Raw genomic sequence first — 19808 nt, forward strand, 5'->3', positions numbered from 1 at the left:
CGATCTGACCAGTCATGCCATTTTGAGCTATTTATTCGTTGGTTTTTATGTTGTACCTTGTACAACTATTCGGTATTTTACCAGGTAGGGAGAATTATACAGACCTCAACTACGTTTTCAACACTGTCACCTACCTTATGTGCCTGTTCCAAGTCAGCAGACTGCAAGTCAATGATTAACGTTGGTTGCTGTCTGTCAAATTAAGGAAAAGGTTCACAAACAGCACAAAATGACGTAAAAGTATTAACTTTATAAAAAATGAAATAAAAAAGGGCATAATTTGGTTAGTAAATGGTATAATTCAAATGCCCTTATGCTTAAAAATTATTCCATTTCATAAAAGTACATGATTTTCTCAAAAGAAAGCTCATTTTGGACATTTTGTCAAAATATAACGATTACAGACATTTTACAGACCTCAAAGCTTTTGGAACACCTAGGCCGCCACCTACGATCCAAAATGTTTTGTTAGTAAAAGATTCCCATTTTTTATATATAAATCATCATATACAAGCTTTTTGGATCATGGATGGCGGGGGGGAGAGGGGGGGGGGGCTGGAATTAACCCTCAAAATGTAAAGGTCATAGCTTCATAAATTTTGAAGGGAGATGCCAAAAGATATATGTATGTCCTAATAGTATTCTCACAAGTAATTCTATGTAAAATTTGTACTTTTTGAAAAATATAAAAAATAGGGCCAATTTACACCATTCGAAATCCTTCTCTTTTGTGATCGTTTTTGTTTTTTGTAATTCAGGCTGTTTTTTTGGTTGTTTTTTTTTAATTTATTCTTATTTACATTTAGTTGCCTATCATAGCTGAACATTTGGTATAGGATTTGTTCAGTGTTGATGCCCATACTGTGACTCAAATCTTTATCAAATCAGTTCCACTGGGACTCCGTTGGATAGTGGTCTTATTTAAACCATTCAACGTATCTTAACTTGAAATAGAATAAACCATTTAGATTATAACGATATAACAAAACAAAAAAATATTTAAGTAATATATGAAGATGTGGTATTTTGACAATGAGACAATTCGTCACCAGAGATCAAAAGAAATAAAAGTAAACAACAATAGAAAATATGTTTATGAGTTTGTGTCATGAAATGGGGATATTTTTTCAACTCAACTTAATGTTAAATACATACGTGGATGACATCTATTATCATGTTCGTTGTAGAAGTGCGCTGGTTCACAATCACATACACTAAAAGCACAAATTAATGGAGAGAAACAACTGCTTACGGTTGTCGAACAAGGATCTTGGTAACTTCCAACTGTAAAAAACAAATTAATCGACATTTAATTGTTTGATGCTCCATTTATTTTTCGATAGTTTATCATCTTGGATCAACCTGGATCGTAGTCAGAGTTATAACATTCGTTAATTGAATCACTCTTAAAATATAAACAAGGACAATGACAGTCTAAACTAACGGAGTTGGTTATTATTGGTTTTATTTAAAAAAATACGTCCCTGGGTAATGTTAGTAATAAACAACTAAGTTTCGTGCCTTTGATATGCAAAGCTGGTCGTTTTTTGCGTATTTTTTTTTAAGTTCATTGTATTTAAAAAAAAATCTAAAAAAAAAAATCTGATCAATAACCTATAACCATTGCATAACCAAAAATGCAAGATTTTGATACAAAATTAGAAATGTTAAATTATTTTACTGAGATACTCCGTTAAAAACACTGTAGGCGTGCAAAAGGGAGTACATATTGAATATGTTGATTAAGATGGCGGCTACAAAAATCTAATAGTTCAAAGGTCTATTTATGAAAAAGTATCCGAGAAATCTTTTCAAAAACAGCATTTTACAATGACAAAGTGTAAACAATTGCAATAAAATGTTACTTCTCTAAAATTGCAAAATTGAGTAATTACTGTAAATCCAAATCAAATTCAAATGTAAATGGTAAATTGCGCTATATTTACAGAACATTGCCCTAAAACACCAGCTGCAAACGGTGCTTTTTTCGCTACATAATATTGCCAATATCAACAGATAATGATCACTCATATTTAAAATAAGAATGTGTCCAATGTACACGGATGCCCCACTCGCACTATCATTTTCCATGTTTTATGGACTTTAAATTGGGTAAATATCTAATTCGGCATTGAAATTAGAAAGATTATACTATAGGGAACATGTGTTCTAAGTTTCAAGTTGATTGGACTTCAATTTCATCAAAAACTACCTTGACCAAAAACTTTAACCTGAAGCGGGACGAACGAACGAACGAACGAACGGACGGACGGACGGACGAACGAACGAACGGAGCCACAGACCAGAAAACATAATGCCCCTCTACTATCGTAGGTGGGCATAAAAAAGGGCAATGAAAGAACACAAAAGGTATGTTTGGTAAAATATAGTTTTCCGATGTGCAAAGACATGTAACGAAGTTTATTCTCGTTCAAAGCTCGAATGAAAACTGTTTGTACCATGCACTTTTCAGTATAAAATCTGTCGAATTCCTTTTCATGTTGGACCATTACGATATACTTTATTAGTTGTTTTATTGATTACGACTAAAAATTCATTATTCTCAGATTAGTTAAGATTGAATACCCTTCCAGACCAATGGCATACCGATTTATGTAATGTTCGCACATGTCGGTATAATGTTTTAACAAGTTTTGTTTGTGTGTGCACACATGGAGGTTATAGTGAAGGAATTGGTTTCATATTAGATATATTCAATTAGAGTTGGTAATATCAATCTCTCAAAATTTACCAGAACATAATTCGTTATGCTCGTACGATAAATGAGCAGGCGACTCGTGAAAGGTCTGAATTTTAGTCAGATGGTTTTAACCCACGTTGTAGCACTTATACATAACATTTGGTACTAACTTTCTTTTTTTGTAACATGTGTATAACTTAGTATTGTTGTGAGATCTTTGAGCCATTAGAAACTCTTAAGAAAAAAATATGAAAATAAAATGAGAAAATCACCAAAAGTCGCTGTCAGATCAACAATAGAAGGCTCGGTGCACAATAAATATCCACAAACATACAATGTATGTAAGATTAGATGACATAAAACCAATTATTGATAATCATTGTTTTCTGTTATAAATCGATTGAGAGCAAAAAATCCAAGTTACTGAAGTGCAACAATTCTCATGATATTTTAGGATAAAATAACTTCATTTCAACCATAATTTTATCATTAATGTACATGAATGATCTTTAGGTCAATAAAAGTGAAATAAAAAAAAATCATGGCCAATTAAATTTGAAATTTGATGCTGCTATGTAGATTTTTATTGTGACACACAGTAATTTGGTCCTGATACTAACAGCTATAACGTATATGTTGTTGATGGGGATTACCTGCCGAAGAAGGTCGGTGGCACCTTGGGCACTCCGTGGGCCTAAACCTTTTAAAATTGATCGCCGATAAAAACTTAAGTAGTCAAAAGGTTGTAACCGACAATTGCGCCAAACACCAACAATTGATCAATCATCTCTATTTAACAATGTATGTATATAAACTATTCATGGAGTGTATGAAGTGTTATTGCAAATTGCTAGAATTCAATCTAAAAAAATAATGTAAGTAAATAAATAATTCCGAGTCTCAATTTACATGAGAGAACTACGTGGTTTTATAGAACTAAAATACCTTGACCAGAAGAAGGTTTGGGGGCATCTATAATACTAAAATTACGAAGTCAAATTTGTCAGACGTCATCACGTAAAAACGACGAATCAAAGAATTCAGCTTTATATATAACTAATATAGAACAAAGGTGTAGATTAAAAATTACACCACTCCAGGCCCTTTTGTTTTCCACGTAATTAATATTGCCAATAATTAAGAAGTTCCGGGGCGAGTCCGATACCAATAGTATATTCACCTGTTACCTATTACCTTATCTGTACGTTCCGCATCTAACAGGTGCACCACCAAACGGTGTATTTAAGATTTTGTTATATACACGGGTCATAATCACAGGGCTGACACTACTAAATTCAATCATTGTCAAATTGATCCCTATTGTAGTATTTTAATCAGTAAGACTTTCTAAGATGACCATACAAGTACTAAAAATCTGGACTTAAAATAAGGCGTATAGGTACAGTTTTCAATTTGTTAGCGGGCTTGACGTAAAACAGTGAATCAAAGCATTCAACTTTATTTATAACTAATATAGGACAATGCTGTTGATTAAAAAATACTCCATTTCAGGACCTTTTGTTTTCCAAATAATTTATATTACCAATAATTGATAAGTTCCAGGTCTACGGGTTCATACAGAAAGATTTTGAAAGCAGATAAAACTGTGCATCTTATAATCGGCATGACTTTATCAGATGACAATACCAATATTAAAATAAGGCTTACGCATAGTTATATACATTAATTCAGTCACGGACCCACGATATCACGGGTGTGTTCTAGTACTTATAATAATTGTCACTTCCCCAATCAATGCAAGATTTAGCATCAGCAACCAAGAAAACATATAAATATTGAAATATTGAAATATCAAAGTTTCGATCAAAAATGTTACCCTAAAAACATAAATATGACCTTTGTATTCTGTCTTTCACACCAAATTGACAGTTGGACCCCGGATGACGGCATTTGTGTCATTATAACTAGATTTATTGAAGAAGAATTAAAATATAAATATATTATATATCAATATATACATGAATAACTTTCATGTTTGATTGTATTTAAATAATACATCTTAAGTTGATCATCCTAAGCCTGCCGAAATACTAAAGTAGTGTTGGTCATATCATGCAATATGGGATGACTGGTTGCATAGGTGTTTTGTCATATCAAAAAAAGTGCCAATATTTTCTATTTTGTTAGAACATCATAAAACATGTCACAAGTATTTCAAAGAATAGCCATTAGAAAGTGGTGAGGTCAAGGTTGTTTAAACCTTTCACAGCTTCAAAATATTTAATTAAAACTGTTATCACAGAAATATGTATCGCATTTTTTGTAGTTTCGATAATGCAAAATGTTGAAATTAGAATAGCAAAATAGCAACTCTTTAACATGTAAAAGAGGGACGAACGATACCAGAGGGACAGTCAAACTCATAAGTCGATAATAAACTGACAACGTCATGGCTAAAAATAAAAAAGACAAACAGACAAACAATAGTACACTTGACACAACATAGAAAACTAAAGAATAAGCAACACGAACCCCACCAAAAACTAGGGGTGATCGCAGGTGCTCCGGAAGGGTTAGTAGATCCTGCTCAACATGTTGCATCCGTCGTGTTGCTCATGTTATAGCAAATCCGGTAAATAGTCTAACTCTGTAGGTCACATTCATGAAAGGGTAAGGGATTGTAGTTACGACGTAAAGAACATATTCGATATCATCTGTGCGACGTTTTGCAAAAATTCAAAGTCATATACGTGAAAACTAAGCAAAAGTTTCAAAGTCAATAGACCATAACTGAGGGGGCTGGGTCAAATAATCCCCATGGTAGTGAGATGTGCCAATACTAATACAACTGCATACCGAATATCTTTGACTTACCACTAGTGGTTCACCATAAAATTAAAAAAATATATACATTGTTGACGCCGACGACCCCTTACCTAGCATACCTATGTCTCGCTATTTGACTCCCTCAAGCGAGACAATAATTATCATTTATTATACAAATATTATATTACCTCGTGTGCTTTTAGTTGTACTTGATTTTAAATTAAATACCTACTTGCTTTACAAATATCATCGTCTGGGTCGCGATACTGTGTTTCAGGATTTTCACACTCTAAAACATAAAACCATGTAATTGTATACGGGCAGTTATGATGACCATCTCTCTATGTACCATTTTCTAGAGGCTGTACTATTAATAATATTAAATTCACACTAAAAAAGCATAGTATGATGATAATGATTGAAATCATAAAACCACAAGTCTTTCGGTCAGCTCAGGTATTGATAAATCGTTTCAAGGGTGTTGTAATGCTATGCCCGATCGCCCGACTTGTACAATTGAACACCCGGACAAGTTATTATTTTTGTCTGGGTTGCCCGTGGATACGTAAAAAATATAGAAGACAAAGTTAAAATCTAACAAAAACCGAATTAATTTAATGAACGCATAAAGATGTTTAATTTATGTGAAAGAAACCAATGATCAGCGAGTAAAAAGATATAGTTTAAGTCAAAACATCAATGTTCTTAACGATAAATATTAAATAACACCGGAAATAGATCGATTGCCATAATACTGTGAAAGTACTTTTATTCGTGGGGAACCAATTATTGTGGTTTTCGTGGATGAATTTATCCATGCATTTAGGTGTCCAACGAAACATAATAACTGTTGTGCAAATCAAGACATTGTTTGACTTCATGTATATGGCATGCCATAAAATCTAGAGAACAAATCAAATATCGTCAAAATGGCCAAATGCACTATGAAGTAAAACTGCAGGCAGAATCATACCCTATGCTGTGATGAAGTGTTAGTTTTATATCATTATTTTTCATACGAGAAATGATAATTTCATATCGATATCGGGCTTGCTTTTGATAAGAATTCATTTTACAATTCAAGGTACATTTATAGCATAAATTATGTTTATGACTCAATTAACACCTTTGCTAGTCTTTAATCTGTTAATCACACAATCTCGGGTTAATTTGTGTCATCACTTCACGTCTGCAACAATTCAAATGTTTACTTAGCAATTGCCTTCAATCAAGACAATTTGTAATCACAGATGAAAGCACTTATTGTATTTCAAATTTAATGTTTCACTGTTCATTCGTATCGTCTGAGTGGATTTAAGAGACATTTACATTGGTTAAATACTTTTACTAAAAATCCATACTTACCACAAAAAGGAATATCGCACCAATCCCAGTTGTCATCCGGATCCATGGTATAACACCAAGGTCTACTATCTGGGTCAACGACTGGATTACGGCAGTAGTTGTGTTGATATTTAGATACGTCCGTAAAGTTTCGAGGACGATGAGGAGTTTTAACATCCCATCTCTGACAGTTCACGTTATTGCGAGTAACGCTAATAGTTCCTAAATATTCAAAACCTTTTGTTGTCGTCTTACACTCGAGACAAAGGGGCACAGCGCAATAATCCGAACGATCATCTGGGTCGGTTGTATAACACCAAGGTCTGTCCTTATCGCCTGGATTACGACAAAAGTTGTGTTTATATGTATCTACGAATTCATAGTCTGAAGGATGATGGGGAGTATTTGAATCCCATCTCTGACAGGTCTTGCCGCTTTCAGTAACGCTCATTGCCCCTCGATATTCCGTACCTTTAACTGTTCTCTTACACTCATCGCCTGAAATATTAAGACTAACGAAGATAACAAAATTTATTGTCTTGTCTTAACTGGATATTGTTACCTTAGATTGATATCTATCATAAATAAATCGATACGGCGTCATTAAAGATTACAAACGAGTATTTACTCGTTCAATTCATCTCTAACTCTTTTTTAATATTGCTGATCTTGTAAATGTATTGTCAGTATTTTTCTTTTTAATCATAGCCTGTGTTGTGCGATCTGACGAGTCATGCCATTTTGAGCTATTTATTCGTTGGTTTTATGTTGTACCTTTCACAACTATTCGGCATTTTCTCAGGTATGGAGAAGAATACAGAGCTCAACTACGTCCTCAACACTGTCATCTACGTAACTTATGTGCCTGTTCCAAGTCAGCAGACTGCAAGTCAATGATTGACGTTGGTTGCTGTCTGTCAAATTAAGGAAAAGGTTCACAAACAGCACAAAATGACTTAAAATATTAACTTTTAAAAAAAATTAAATAAAAAGGGCATAATTTTTGTTCGTAAATGGTATAATTCAAATGCCCTTATGCTCAAAAATATTTCATTTCATAAAAGTACATGATATTCTCAAAAGTAAGCTCATTTTCGATATTTTGTCAAAATATGACGACAATGGACGATTATGGACATTTTACAGCGTCAAAGCGTTTTGAACACCTAAGCCGCCACCTACGATCCAAAATAATTTGTTTCCAAAAGATTCCCATTTTTTATACAGAAATCATCATATACAAGCTTTTTGGATTGTGGATGGCAGCCAAGATAAAGTATGCCAAAAAAACTAATAAAATTATGGCGGGGGAAGGGGGGGGGGGAGGAATTGACCTTAAAATGCAAAGGTCATAGCTTCATAAATTTTAAAGGGAGATACCAAAAGATATATGTGTGTTCTAATAGTATTCTCACAGTCAAGTAATTCTATGTAAAATTTGTACTTTTTGGCCCGATTTAAAAAAAAATTTAAAAAATCAGGGCCAATTTTAACCATTCGAAAAACCTTCTCTTTTGTGTTTTTGTTTTGTGTAATTCAGGCTGTTTTTTGTTTGAATTGATTCTTATTTACATTTTATTGCCCATCATAGCTGAACATTTGGTATAGGATTTGCTCAGTGTTGATGCCCGTACTGTGACTCAAATATTTATCAAACCAGTTCCACTGGGCCTCTGTTGGATAGTGGTCTCATTTAAACCATTCAACATCCCTTAACTTGAAATAATAGTAACCATTTAGATTAAACGATAAAATAAAAAAACAAAATATTTAAATACGTTTTGCTGAATAACTATGTAGCAGCTTTTTGCAATGGATTTTTTTCTTCTTTTATTCCAAAATATGAAGATGCGGTATAATTGACAATGAGACAATTCGTCACCAGAGATCAAAAGATATAGAAGTAAGCAACTATAGAAAATATGTTTATGAGTTTGTGTCATGAAATGGTGATATTTTTTCAACTCAACTTAATGATAAACACATACGTGGATGACATCTATTATCGTGTTCGTTGTAGAAGTGCGCTGGTTCACAATCACATACACTAAAAGCACAAATTAATGGAGAGAAACAACTGCTTACAGTTGTCGAACAAGGATCTTGGTAACTTCCAACTGTAAAAAACAAATCAATCGACATTTAATTGATGCTCCTTTTTTTTCGATAATTTATTATCTTGGTCAACCTGGATCGTAGTCAGAACTATAACATTCGTTAATTGAATCACTCTTAAAATATAAACAAGGACAGGGACAGTCTAAACTAACGGGGTTGGTTACTATTGGTTTTATTTAGATAATACGTCCCTGTGTAATGTTAGTACCAAGCAATAAACTAAGTTACGTGCCTTTGATATGCGAAGCTGGCTGTTTTTTGCGTATTTCTATTTAGGTTCATTGTATTTAAAAAGAAAATCTAATAAAAAAAAAATCTGATTAATAACCATTAACCATTGCATAACCAAAAATGCAAGATTTTGATACAAAATTAGAAATGTTAAATTATTTAACTGAGATATCCCGTTGAGAAGAACAGTACAGGCGTGCAAAAGGGAGTACATATGTATTGAACATGTTGAACAAGATGGCGGCTACAAGAAATTAACAAACAAATACTAATAGTTCAAAGGTTTATTTATGAAAAACTATCCGAGGAATCTTTTCAAAAACAGCATTTTACAATGACAAAGTGTGAACAATTGCAATAAAATGTTACTTCTCTAAAATTGCAATTTGAGTTATAACTATAAGTCCAAATCAAATTCAAATGTTAATGTTGATTGCGCTATATTTACAGAAAATTGCCCTAAAAAACACCAGCTGCAAACGGTGATCCTTTTGCTTTTTTGGCTACATAATATTGCCAATATCGACAGATAATGATCAATCATATTTTAAAAAAGGCCAATGAAAGAACTTAAGGATCACAAAAGGTATGTTTGGTAAAAAATAGTTTTCCGATATGGAAAGACATGTAACCGAGTTAATTCTCGTTCAAAGCTCGTATGAAAACTGTTTGTACCATGCACTTTTCAGTATAAAATCTGTCGAATTCCTTTTAATGTTAAGATCATTATGATATACTTTATTAGTTTTTTTTATTGAATACGACTGAAAATTAATTATTCAGATTAGTTAAGATTGAATACCCTTCCAGAGCAATTGTATACTGATTTATGTAATGTTCGCACATATCGGTATAATGTTTTAACAAGTTTTGTTTTTATGTGCATATATGTAGGTTACAATGAAGAAATTTGTTTCATATTAGATATTCAATTAGAGTTGTTATATCAATCTCTCAAAATTTACCAGAACATACCTGCTTTCAAGCTATCTGATGAAGTTATAAAATGTAAATATCTGATTTCGTTATGCTCGTACGATAAATGAGCAGGCGACTCGTAATAGGTCTGAATTTTAGTCAGATGGTTTTAACCCACGTTGTTACACTTATAAATAACATTTGGTACTATTTTTTAAATTTTTTTTTGTAACATATATATCACTTAGTATTGTTGTGAGATCTTTGAGCCATTAGAAACTCTTACGGAAAAAATATGAAAATAAAATGAGAAAATAACCAAAAGTCGCTGTCAGATCAACAATAGAAGGCCCAGTGCACAATAAATATCCACAAACATACAATGTATGTAAGATTAGATGACATAAAACCAATTATTAATTAACATTTTGTTCGGTTATAAATCGATTTACAGCAAAAAATCCAAGTTACAAACTAAAACCGAAGGAAACACATGAACTATATAAGTCGCCGATAAAAACTTTAATAGTCAAAAGTGTGTAACGGAAAATTGCGTCAAACACCAACAATTCATCAATAATCTTTATTTGTCCCAAAGGGTATGACCAGCCAAGTAGTCAACACTTCGGTGTTGACATGAATATCAATAATGTGGTCATTTTTAAACATTTCCTGTTTACAAAACTTTGATTTTTTTCGAAAATCTAAGGATTTTCTTATCTCAGGCATAGATTACCTTAGCCGTATTTGGCACAACTTTTTGGAATTTTGGATCCTCAATGCTCTTCAACTTTGTACTTGTTTGGTTTTATAAATATTTTGATATGAGCGTCACTGATGAGTCTTATGCAGGCAAAACGCGCGTCTGGCGTACTGAATTATAATCCTGGTACCTTTGATAAATATTTAACAATGTATGTATATAAACTATTCATGAAGTGTATGTAGTGTTATTGCAAATGTAAGTAAATAAATAATTCCGAGTCTCAATTTACATAAAAGAACTACGTAGTTTTATAGAACTAAAATACCTTGAACAGAGGAAGGTTTTTGTGGCATACTTATGATTATTGTCACTTCTACCAGTCAATGCAAGATTCAGCATAAGCAACCAAGAAACATTTAAATATTGAAATATTGAAATATCAAAGTTTCAATCCAAAATGTTACCCTAAAAACATGAATATGACCTGTGTATTCTGTCCCTTAACATTTTTGCACTTTTAAGCAAGATTTGTGTTTTTAGCCTACTATTGACTACATACAAATTGCTTTATCAAAGAACAGCTACACAAGCTATCTTTTTTGCAGATGGTGGTATTTTGGCAACTGCATAGTACTTGAATATAATAAAATACTTACTTGCTTTACAAACATCATCGTCTGGGTCTCGATACTGAGTTCCGGGTTCACATTCTAAAAACATAAAAACATGTATTCATAACGGGGCAATTATGTTGAACATCTCTTTCTGTACATTTTTAAATGAATAAACATGAAACTCGATTATTTTATCACATTCCTTATGAACAATCATATTCTGGTTTAAAGCAAGTCACAATATGAGTCTATGACTTCAAGTCACTCAATTTTCACGATGTTTTTACCAATTTATTGACCTTAGTGACTGGGTGATGCTGATGGATGTGTGACCCTGTAGTCTTAATGTAGAGTGAACCCTAGTGAACAAATTGACTTCAAAGTGTTGAGCTAGGAATGAACCTTATCTATGTTAATAATAATGTATGATAATCTAAAGGCCAAGCCCAACAAAAATCTGGAGTGTTCCGTGTTTCCCGTTTTTAGGCTTCACCTGGAATAACCACAGATTGTCGTTCCTAACGAAAAATTACAGAAAAAACAAGAGCAGCTGTTCTATGTCCTATTGCCTCTGTACTGTGTGGCTCAAACACCAAACTATTGCCCGTCGCGTCCGATTCAATTTACGATGTTCGTATTTTGGCTCATACTGGCCTTAAGTTAGCAATACACGGTTAGGAAAAAAGAATTCAAATTGACACTCATAATTTTTAACCACCTTCTTTGCCTTCCTTTCTAACAAATAAGACTTTTTATACTGCACTCGTTCTATTTGAGCAGTCAAAATGCGTTGACTGTATATTTCTATGTCATATACAGTCACTGACCCGATATCACTTTTCCTCATGAATATTTAAATAGAAATTGCCGAAATAATATTGGAATTATTCATACGACCTCTTCAACCTGTTCTTGTTTCTAATGCATACAACGATGCGTGGAACGACTCAACATTGTTTCTTTTGCAATTATTGGAAAAACATATTTAATTTGTTAATATTTTTTGTTTGCAACCTATAAATCATTATGTTTTATGCTTATGGTTGATATTTAAGTCCATACTCTAACGATTTCGTTCACCATCGAGTGTTGGTTTCAACAGGTAAATGTTAATTTCATTGTGTTGTATATTTCTCCGCGAGCATGATGTGAGGCCTTTTTAAAGGGTATGTTCCCCAATATTTAAATCAAATAAATAACCTTAACGCATTAAACAACAATTGAAAATGTTTTTTTAGATTGCAGTATAAAGACAATAATAGTGCATTGACTTGACATATCAACGATATAAGGATTCGGCCCGAAACGGGGAAATAGCTCGGCACAGCCTCGCATTTCCCCGTTTCTAAGCCTCATCCTTATATCTTTGATATGTCAAGTCAATGCACTATTATTGTCTATATATTTCTGTTACTTTGTGTATATTTATTTATAGAGCATCTCCCTTATATTTCATTTAAGATAGTTATAATCGTGAAATATAATCACCTTTTAGTCATTGTTTGTGTTACCATGGCAACAATCTGCATTTATTTGATTTAAAGGGGGGTGCCACAAAAGACTCAAAATGTAGTCCGAATAAGAATTGCAATCCATTAGAGTGATATCTTTTCTGAAACAATACACATACATCTTTCACAAAGTAAAAATAAAAGCACATGCATTTCGGATCATTTTCCATAAAATTGAATTGAAAAAATCGGGGGTCAAAACATTGTTGAAAAACATTACAATGATTTTTGGACCTATGGGCAGTACGGATTTAAAAGATAGACTGTCAAACAGAAAATTTTTATAAATGTTCATATATCATAAACCCACTTGGAAGACTATATTATACTTCAGCTATCTAAAAATCAGCTTTCATGTACACAAACTTTCATATTAAAAAAATAATCAAAATTATTATGACCAAAAAGCGAAACTAAACTTATAACTGAATTGCTACCGAAACCAGGGAAACATGACAATTATTGGCCGAAGGTTGAGGGAACATGCTTCAATGTCGACAAACTTACAATACAGCTGACCTATAAAACATAGAGAAGTTCAAAGAGTCACTGGAGCCATAAAAAGACTATTTTTGGGAGAAGCTGTAACCGCGCATGATAAGGGTTCCTTACATCGTAAAAATTACAATGTAAAACAAAACTTGTAGCGGGTGAATTTAGACATAAAAATATATTTTCGTTTACCAGTTTAACTCTGGCAACAAAACCGTTGAAGTATTGACGACGTTTTGCATCTACTAATGTAATATTCCAACGGCTTTGTCATGATGTTGTCACTTATTTGGTAATAAAGATATAAACTGTTATTTGATATTCCTTTGAAAATGATTACTTTGCAATTTCCTCATGGGATTCCTCCTGTAAAATGACAGAAGAGTACTTTATCTTTAACAAAACAAAAATGCACCGAAAATTATTATATAACATGATTAATGATTAGGACTGGATTCAAATATTTACAAGTGTTTCGGTCATCGCAATGTATTCATAAACCGTTTGAGTATGTCTGTGTATCAATAAACTGCAGGATTTTGAAGCATTCTGTAATGTGCTGAATTCATGTTTCATTCTTAGGCCTTGAATTAGCGAAAATTTATATTAAAAATGAACCATACATTTTGAAATTTCTTATTGAACACATCTCTTTGAAATGATTTCGTTAATTTTGATTGTTTTTATATAATTAGAATTAAAGTCTAGTAATATGTCTACAAATACACTTTACTTGTTCTAGCTGTTACACTCATGATAGAGTTGGGGAGGCAGTTCGACGTAAACGTATGTATTCGTTCGCTCTCGTCTCCGGTTGTATAGGGAACAATTTGTTTCATGTCTCGTGTTTGGATAATACTAGTCACAGGAAAATATTACCTCATCTGTATTTGGGAAAATTTTAGTAATTTTTTATCCTTAATGCTCTTCAACGTCGTACTTTATTTGGACTTTTTATTTTTATTTTTTTTCGGGTGTCACTGATAAGTCTTAAGTACATGAAACGTGTGTCTGGCGTAAATACAAATTTTCAATCCTGGTTTCTAGGATGAGTTTATATGAACATAAGAGCCCTTGCTATAACACTTTGAGGGGTTGTTAGTAGACCTGTTGGTAAACGATGAAAGGCAAATTGTCTGCCCCTTTTCAATCCCCTAATTTCCAGAGCTAGTTTAAATTTTTATCACCTACTTTGTTATCAGTCAACCATGCAAATACTATATATTGTATTGGCTGTATATGTGTAAACGTTCTGAATATGCACAAAAAAAAATTGTATCAGTACATAAACAAACAGAAAATTCAATATCTTAATTTAATATCACAGTCAATAGATTTATATAAACGCGTGACACTGATGTCAGGGCACACAACTAGAATGTCTGATATAGCCTTTAACCTTTATTATTTTCATTCAAGGCCAAAGCCTTCTTAATAAAAGTACAAAACAGTTGAAACAACCAAGTAAATGAATAAAAGATATTCTGAACATCCAAAGTCAACACATATGTGAAGGATTTGTTATCTTAAATTAATTGAGACTTTCATCTCCATGTTTTTTGATAAAATTAATTTAGAAACGTTATTGGACTTTATTAACATAAAAGGGAATTCATTTTTGTTTTATCGTCTTGTTCCTACATCAGGCATGTACTAAACAGTTGTCCTTGAATATTGTAAAACTTTTTTGGACAGTAATGTAAATGAATGATTATTTTACATACATTAAGAATTTAATTAATCTCCAGGCATTGTAGCTGTACAAACATTTGATTCCCTCGCATTTTAGTGTTTTTGTTTCTATGTATAACTTCTACGTGAATTAATTAGACTTTAACATCGGTGAATACACTCATATATACCAATATTAAAATTTGGTATATGCATCAGAAAAGTCTACAAAAGTCTCATCAGTGACTTGAATAAAAATATCAAATAGGCAAAATAAATAACGAGACTGAAGAGCATTGCGGACCAGAAATTCCTAAAAGTTTGGCCAAATATAGCTACAACAATACTGAGATAGAAAAGCTCAAGAATTTCAAATTATGTTACTAAAAATCTAGACTTACCACAAAAAGGAATATCGCAAAAATCCCATCTGTAAAGAGGGTCCATGGTATAACACCAAGGTCCGGGCTCATGATCTGGATTACGGCAATAATTGTGTTTCATTTTAGACAATTCCTCAAAATTTGTAGGGCGATGAGGAGTTTCCACATCCCATCTCTGACAGGCTAAGTTGCTGCGGGTAATGCTGGTTGTTCCTCGATATTCAAGACCTTTCGATGTTGTCTTACACTCCTTACAAAAGGGAATATCGCAATAAGACCATGTGTCATCAGGGTCCATGGTATAACACCAAGGGCTGTCATCACCGTCTGGATTACGGCAATAATTGTGTTTCATTTTAGATACTTCCTCAAAATTCGAAGGACGATGAGGAGTTTCTACATCCCACCTCTGACAGGTCTGGTCGTGTCTAGTTACGCTGATCTGTCCTTCATATTCGAGACCTTTCGATGTCGTCTTACAGTCATCCTCTACAATAATCAAACAAAAAAGTTAATTAGAGTAACGAGGACAATTTTGTAATTTTCTTACAGTCAGTTCATTGCTGCTTTCGATTTTTATACATCAAAAGCATGAAAAGGATATACTAGTAGATTTATCGCCATAGGCTAATACAGATTATAAGAAAATATGTACCTAGTTTCATTTATCCTTTCAAGTCTTATATAATAATTCTAATCCGGACATCACTATCAATTTTTGTTTTACTTCAATAACAAGCTGGGTTTTTTTTTCATAATATAAAACATTTCCAACTGTTTAGTTGATCTGATGTTGTGCTTGTTTACCACTATAAAACAGGGGCGAAAGATACCAGAGGGATAGTCAAACTCATTGATCGAAAATAAACAGACAACGTCATACTTAACACAGAAAGAAAGACAAATAGATTAATATTAGTACGCAAGATATAGCCCAGTCAATCTAGCATAAATTAACCTAACCTTAAAGTTATTGCAACAGAATATTTTTAAGTTCTAATCTTTAGCATTATGCCACAAATATACACAGAAAAAAGTCTCATAAAATCTTACTCGAGGAAGACTAAAAATAATTATCATTTAAAATTCCAATGGAGATTTGAATTGAAAAGGGAGATAACTCTTGCAAAAAAGACAGAAATATCAATAAAAATTGATACAAAATTATAACTTTACCGCTTCTATTCATCAGAATATATTGATTCTTGATATGATATCGGTCTTTAGGGTATAACAAACAACTCTAAAGGTGTTTTCATATCTTTAATCAAGCTTTCATCTAGATTTCGTAATGCATTAGTTGACCATTAATTGAATTTTTCAACATGTCAAGGTAAAGAATCTCAAATTTTAAAAAAATAGTTAAGCATGTATTCTTCTTTTTGTGGTTTAAAGTTTCTTTAGACAAGTAAGATGCTGAAAAATATGATATACAGATATAAACAATACCAAATTTTCACATTATTTTTTTCCAAACTGGTCACAAAGCTTCAAATTTGCAATTCCTTTAATGAAAAATGCACAAAAAAAATACAACTACCTATTACACTTCGGTTTTGTACATTTTATGAGCAGTAGATTATATAATTTAGTTAAAAACAAACTTATAACCCCATCAAAGTATCATACTATACATAAGTTTCAAGAAAATCAACCTAAAAAGACCCCAAAAAAGACTAAATTTTTTCGGAGTTATCTCCTCTTCCAATGTTGATTTCCATAGGAAATTAAAAATGCTGATTTTGAGATTTCCTCAAGTTAGATTTTATGGGACTTTTTTCTGTGTGTATCAAGGGCATTTTATAATGCTATATATTAGAACTAAACCATTTTCTGTTGCAATTAGTTTGAGGTTAAATCTTAGTTTGACTGGACTAACACAACATAGATAACTAAAGATTAAGCAACATGAACCCCACCAAAAAACTGGGGTTGATGTCAGGTGTTCCGGAAAGGTAAGCAAATCCACATGTGGCACCTATAGCTCTTTCATGTTAAAAGAAAAATTGAGAGCTCACAGACATGGTTTATCCAGCTTACTGGTCAATGTACATGTCTAATGTTAGGAGCCTGCAATTCAGTGGTTGTCGTTGGTTGCTGTTTGTCATACTCTTTTGTTAGTGATTTTTTTTTATAAATATATCCGGTTGTATGGCGTATGAATTGTTGAAAGTTATGATATATCGGGCCTATTGTAGAAGATTTCACAATTATATGCCAAATTTAAGAACATTTTTCAAAAATTAAATGTGCTTTCTTTACAAATTTTCCTAAGAATTCAATTAGTATTATTATAGAGAATAATTTAAATAAACCAAAAAAAAATATATTTGTCTTTCTTTTTCAAGTTAAATGGGTCAAATTTGTATCAAAACATTTATCAAAATCTGTGTCATACCAAATTTACTGTCATCACTTTTATGAAAAATTCTGTAGTATACTTCAATTTTTATTTTTTTATAAGATTTAGACTCCTTCTGGTCCATTTCGAGGTGATTGAATTTCGGTATTTTCAATTTTTCATTGATGTAGATAAATAAGGAAATATTCGCGACGATTTATATTGGACCTTTTTTCTTACTAGAGAATAAATCGCACGCAAAAATAAGTTGGTTAACAATAAGTTAAAGTTCACATTTTTAGAACTTAAATTAAACTTACGAGCAGTGGATCCGTGTAGTGTTAACACCAGAATGGTAACGAATAACGTTCTCATTGCTGCGCAATCTACCTGAAAAAAATAAACACTAACAATCTTCATCAATGTCTACTAAGAGAAAAAAAATCCTAATGAACTAAGCTAGGAGTTTTGCATACGTGCTACGTGCGGCAGCTTAAGACCCGGCCATTGAAAGGTCAGTGAAACAGTAGTTTTACTGCTTAGATCACTAGGCCAATGAAGCCCTTAAATTTGAGACAATTTCGGCTAAACAGTAGATCTTTGATTGTTTATGTTAGATTTAATCATTTTGAGTGTCTTGTTGGCCGTCCAGGTAATCTATGAAAAAAGTTGCAACAGAATATATTATTGCTTTAATGTTGTCAGATGACTGCCATATACAACATATAAACAGTCTTTGAAAATCAAAAATGTATAAAGGGGTCAATTCGGGGGGTCTACTTTGTGGATTTTGGCTTCCAGATATTGACACAAAAAGATCGCCATACACACAAAGGGAGACAACTACAACAACAAGACTTTTAGTGTCAGCTACAAACGATATCGTAAACTTATTCTGCAAAACTAATTATGCAATGTCAATAAAGACTTCAATTGATGGTAAGTATCTCTATATATATATTATTATACGAGTTACAATAACATCAACGGTACCAATTTTTCTGCACTAGATGTGCATTTCGACAATACATGTCTCTTCAGTGATGCTCGTGGCCAAAATATGTAAAATCCAAAGCTTATATAAAAGATGAAGAGCTATAATCCAAAAGTTCCATAAAGTATAGCCAAATCCGGGAAAGGAATCAGAGCTTTGCATGAGGGAGATACATTTCTTAACTTTTAATAATTTTTAACATTTTGTAACAGCAAATTTAATAACACAAAAAATCCGTATTTTCATGCCAGTTCTTGTATACTGGGTACTAAGCTGGTGATACCCTCGGGGACTAACAGTCCACAAGCAGAGGCATCGACCCAGTGGTAGTAATAACATAACGGTACCAATTTTTCTGCACCAGATGCGTATTTCGACTATCATATATGTCTCTTCAGTGATGCTCGTGGCCAAAATATGTAAAATCCAAAGCTTATATAAAAGATGAAGAGCTATAATCCAAAAGTTCCATAAAGTATAGCCAAATCCAGGAAAGGAATCAGAGCTTTGCATGAGGGAGATACATTTCTTAACTTTTAATACTTTTTAACATTTTGTAACAGCAAATTTAATAACACAAAAAATCCGTATTTTCATGCCAGTTCTTGTATACTGGGTACTAAGCTGGTGATACCCTCGGGGACTAACAGTCCACCAGCAGAGGCATCTACACAATGGTAGTAATAACATTAACGGTACCAATTCTTCTGCACTAGATGCGCATTTCGACAAATACATGTCTCTTCAGTGATGCTCTAGGCCAAAATATGTAAAATCCAAAGCTTATATAAAAGATAAAGAGCTATAATCCAAAAGTTCCAAAAAGTATAGCCAAATCCGTGAAAGGAATCAGAGCTTTGCATGAGGGAGATTCATTTACAACCTGTACAACAACGGTAGAAGCAAGAATCAGCAAAAGTAAACATTCCCGAGTGACGTCACTACGCGGGTTTTTCACATGCTATTTTCGGCATTTTTCAAGGAACTAATCAGAACT

General features: G+C 32.7%; 1 protein-coding gene across 8 annotated transcripts in view; it reads right to left on the reverse strand.

Moving 5' to 3' along the window:
* LOC139491560 (uncharacterized) overlaps positions 1-19808 on the reverse strand; it is a 168038-nt gene that overhangs the window by 107384 nt on the left and 40846 nt on the right. For all 8 annotated transcript variants that reach the window (XM_071279311.1, XM_071279313.1, XM_071279316.1 and 5 more), the window contains exons 2-8: positions 18138-18207; positions 15495-15965; positions 11462-11515; positions 8821-8949; positions 6854-7330; positions 5721-5777; positions 1156-1284 (exon numbers count right to left, since the gene is read on the reverse strand). In XM_071279311.1, the coding sequence (XP_071135412.1) occupies positions 1156-1284; positions 5721-5777; positions 6854-7330; positions 8821-8949; positions 11462-11515; positions 15495-15965; positions 18138-18207 (1387 nt within the window). The remainder of the gene's footprint in view (positions 1-1155; positions 1285-5720; positions 5778-6853; positions 7331-8820; positions 8950-11461; positions 11516-15494; positions 15966-18137; positions 18208-19808) is intronic.

The sequence above is a fragment of the Mytilus edulis genome, chromosome 10, assembly GCF_963676685.1.
Source record: "Mytilus edulis chromosome 10, xbMytEdul2.2, whole genome shotgun sequence".
Lineage (NCBI taxonomy): Eukaryota > Metazoa > Mollusca > Bivalvia > Mytilida > Mytilidae > Mytilus > Mytilus edulis.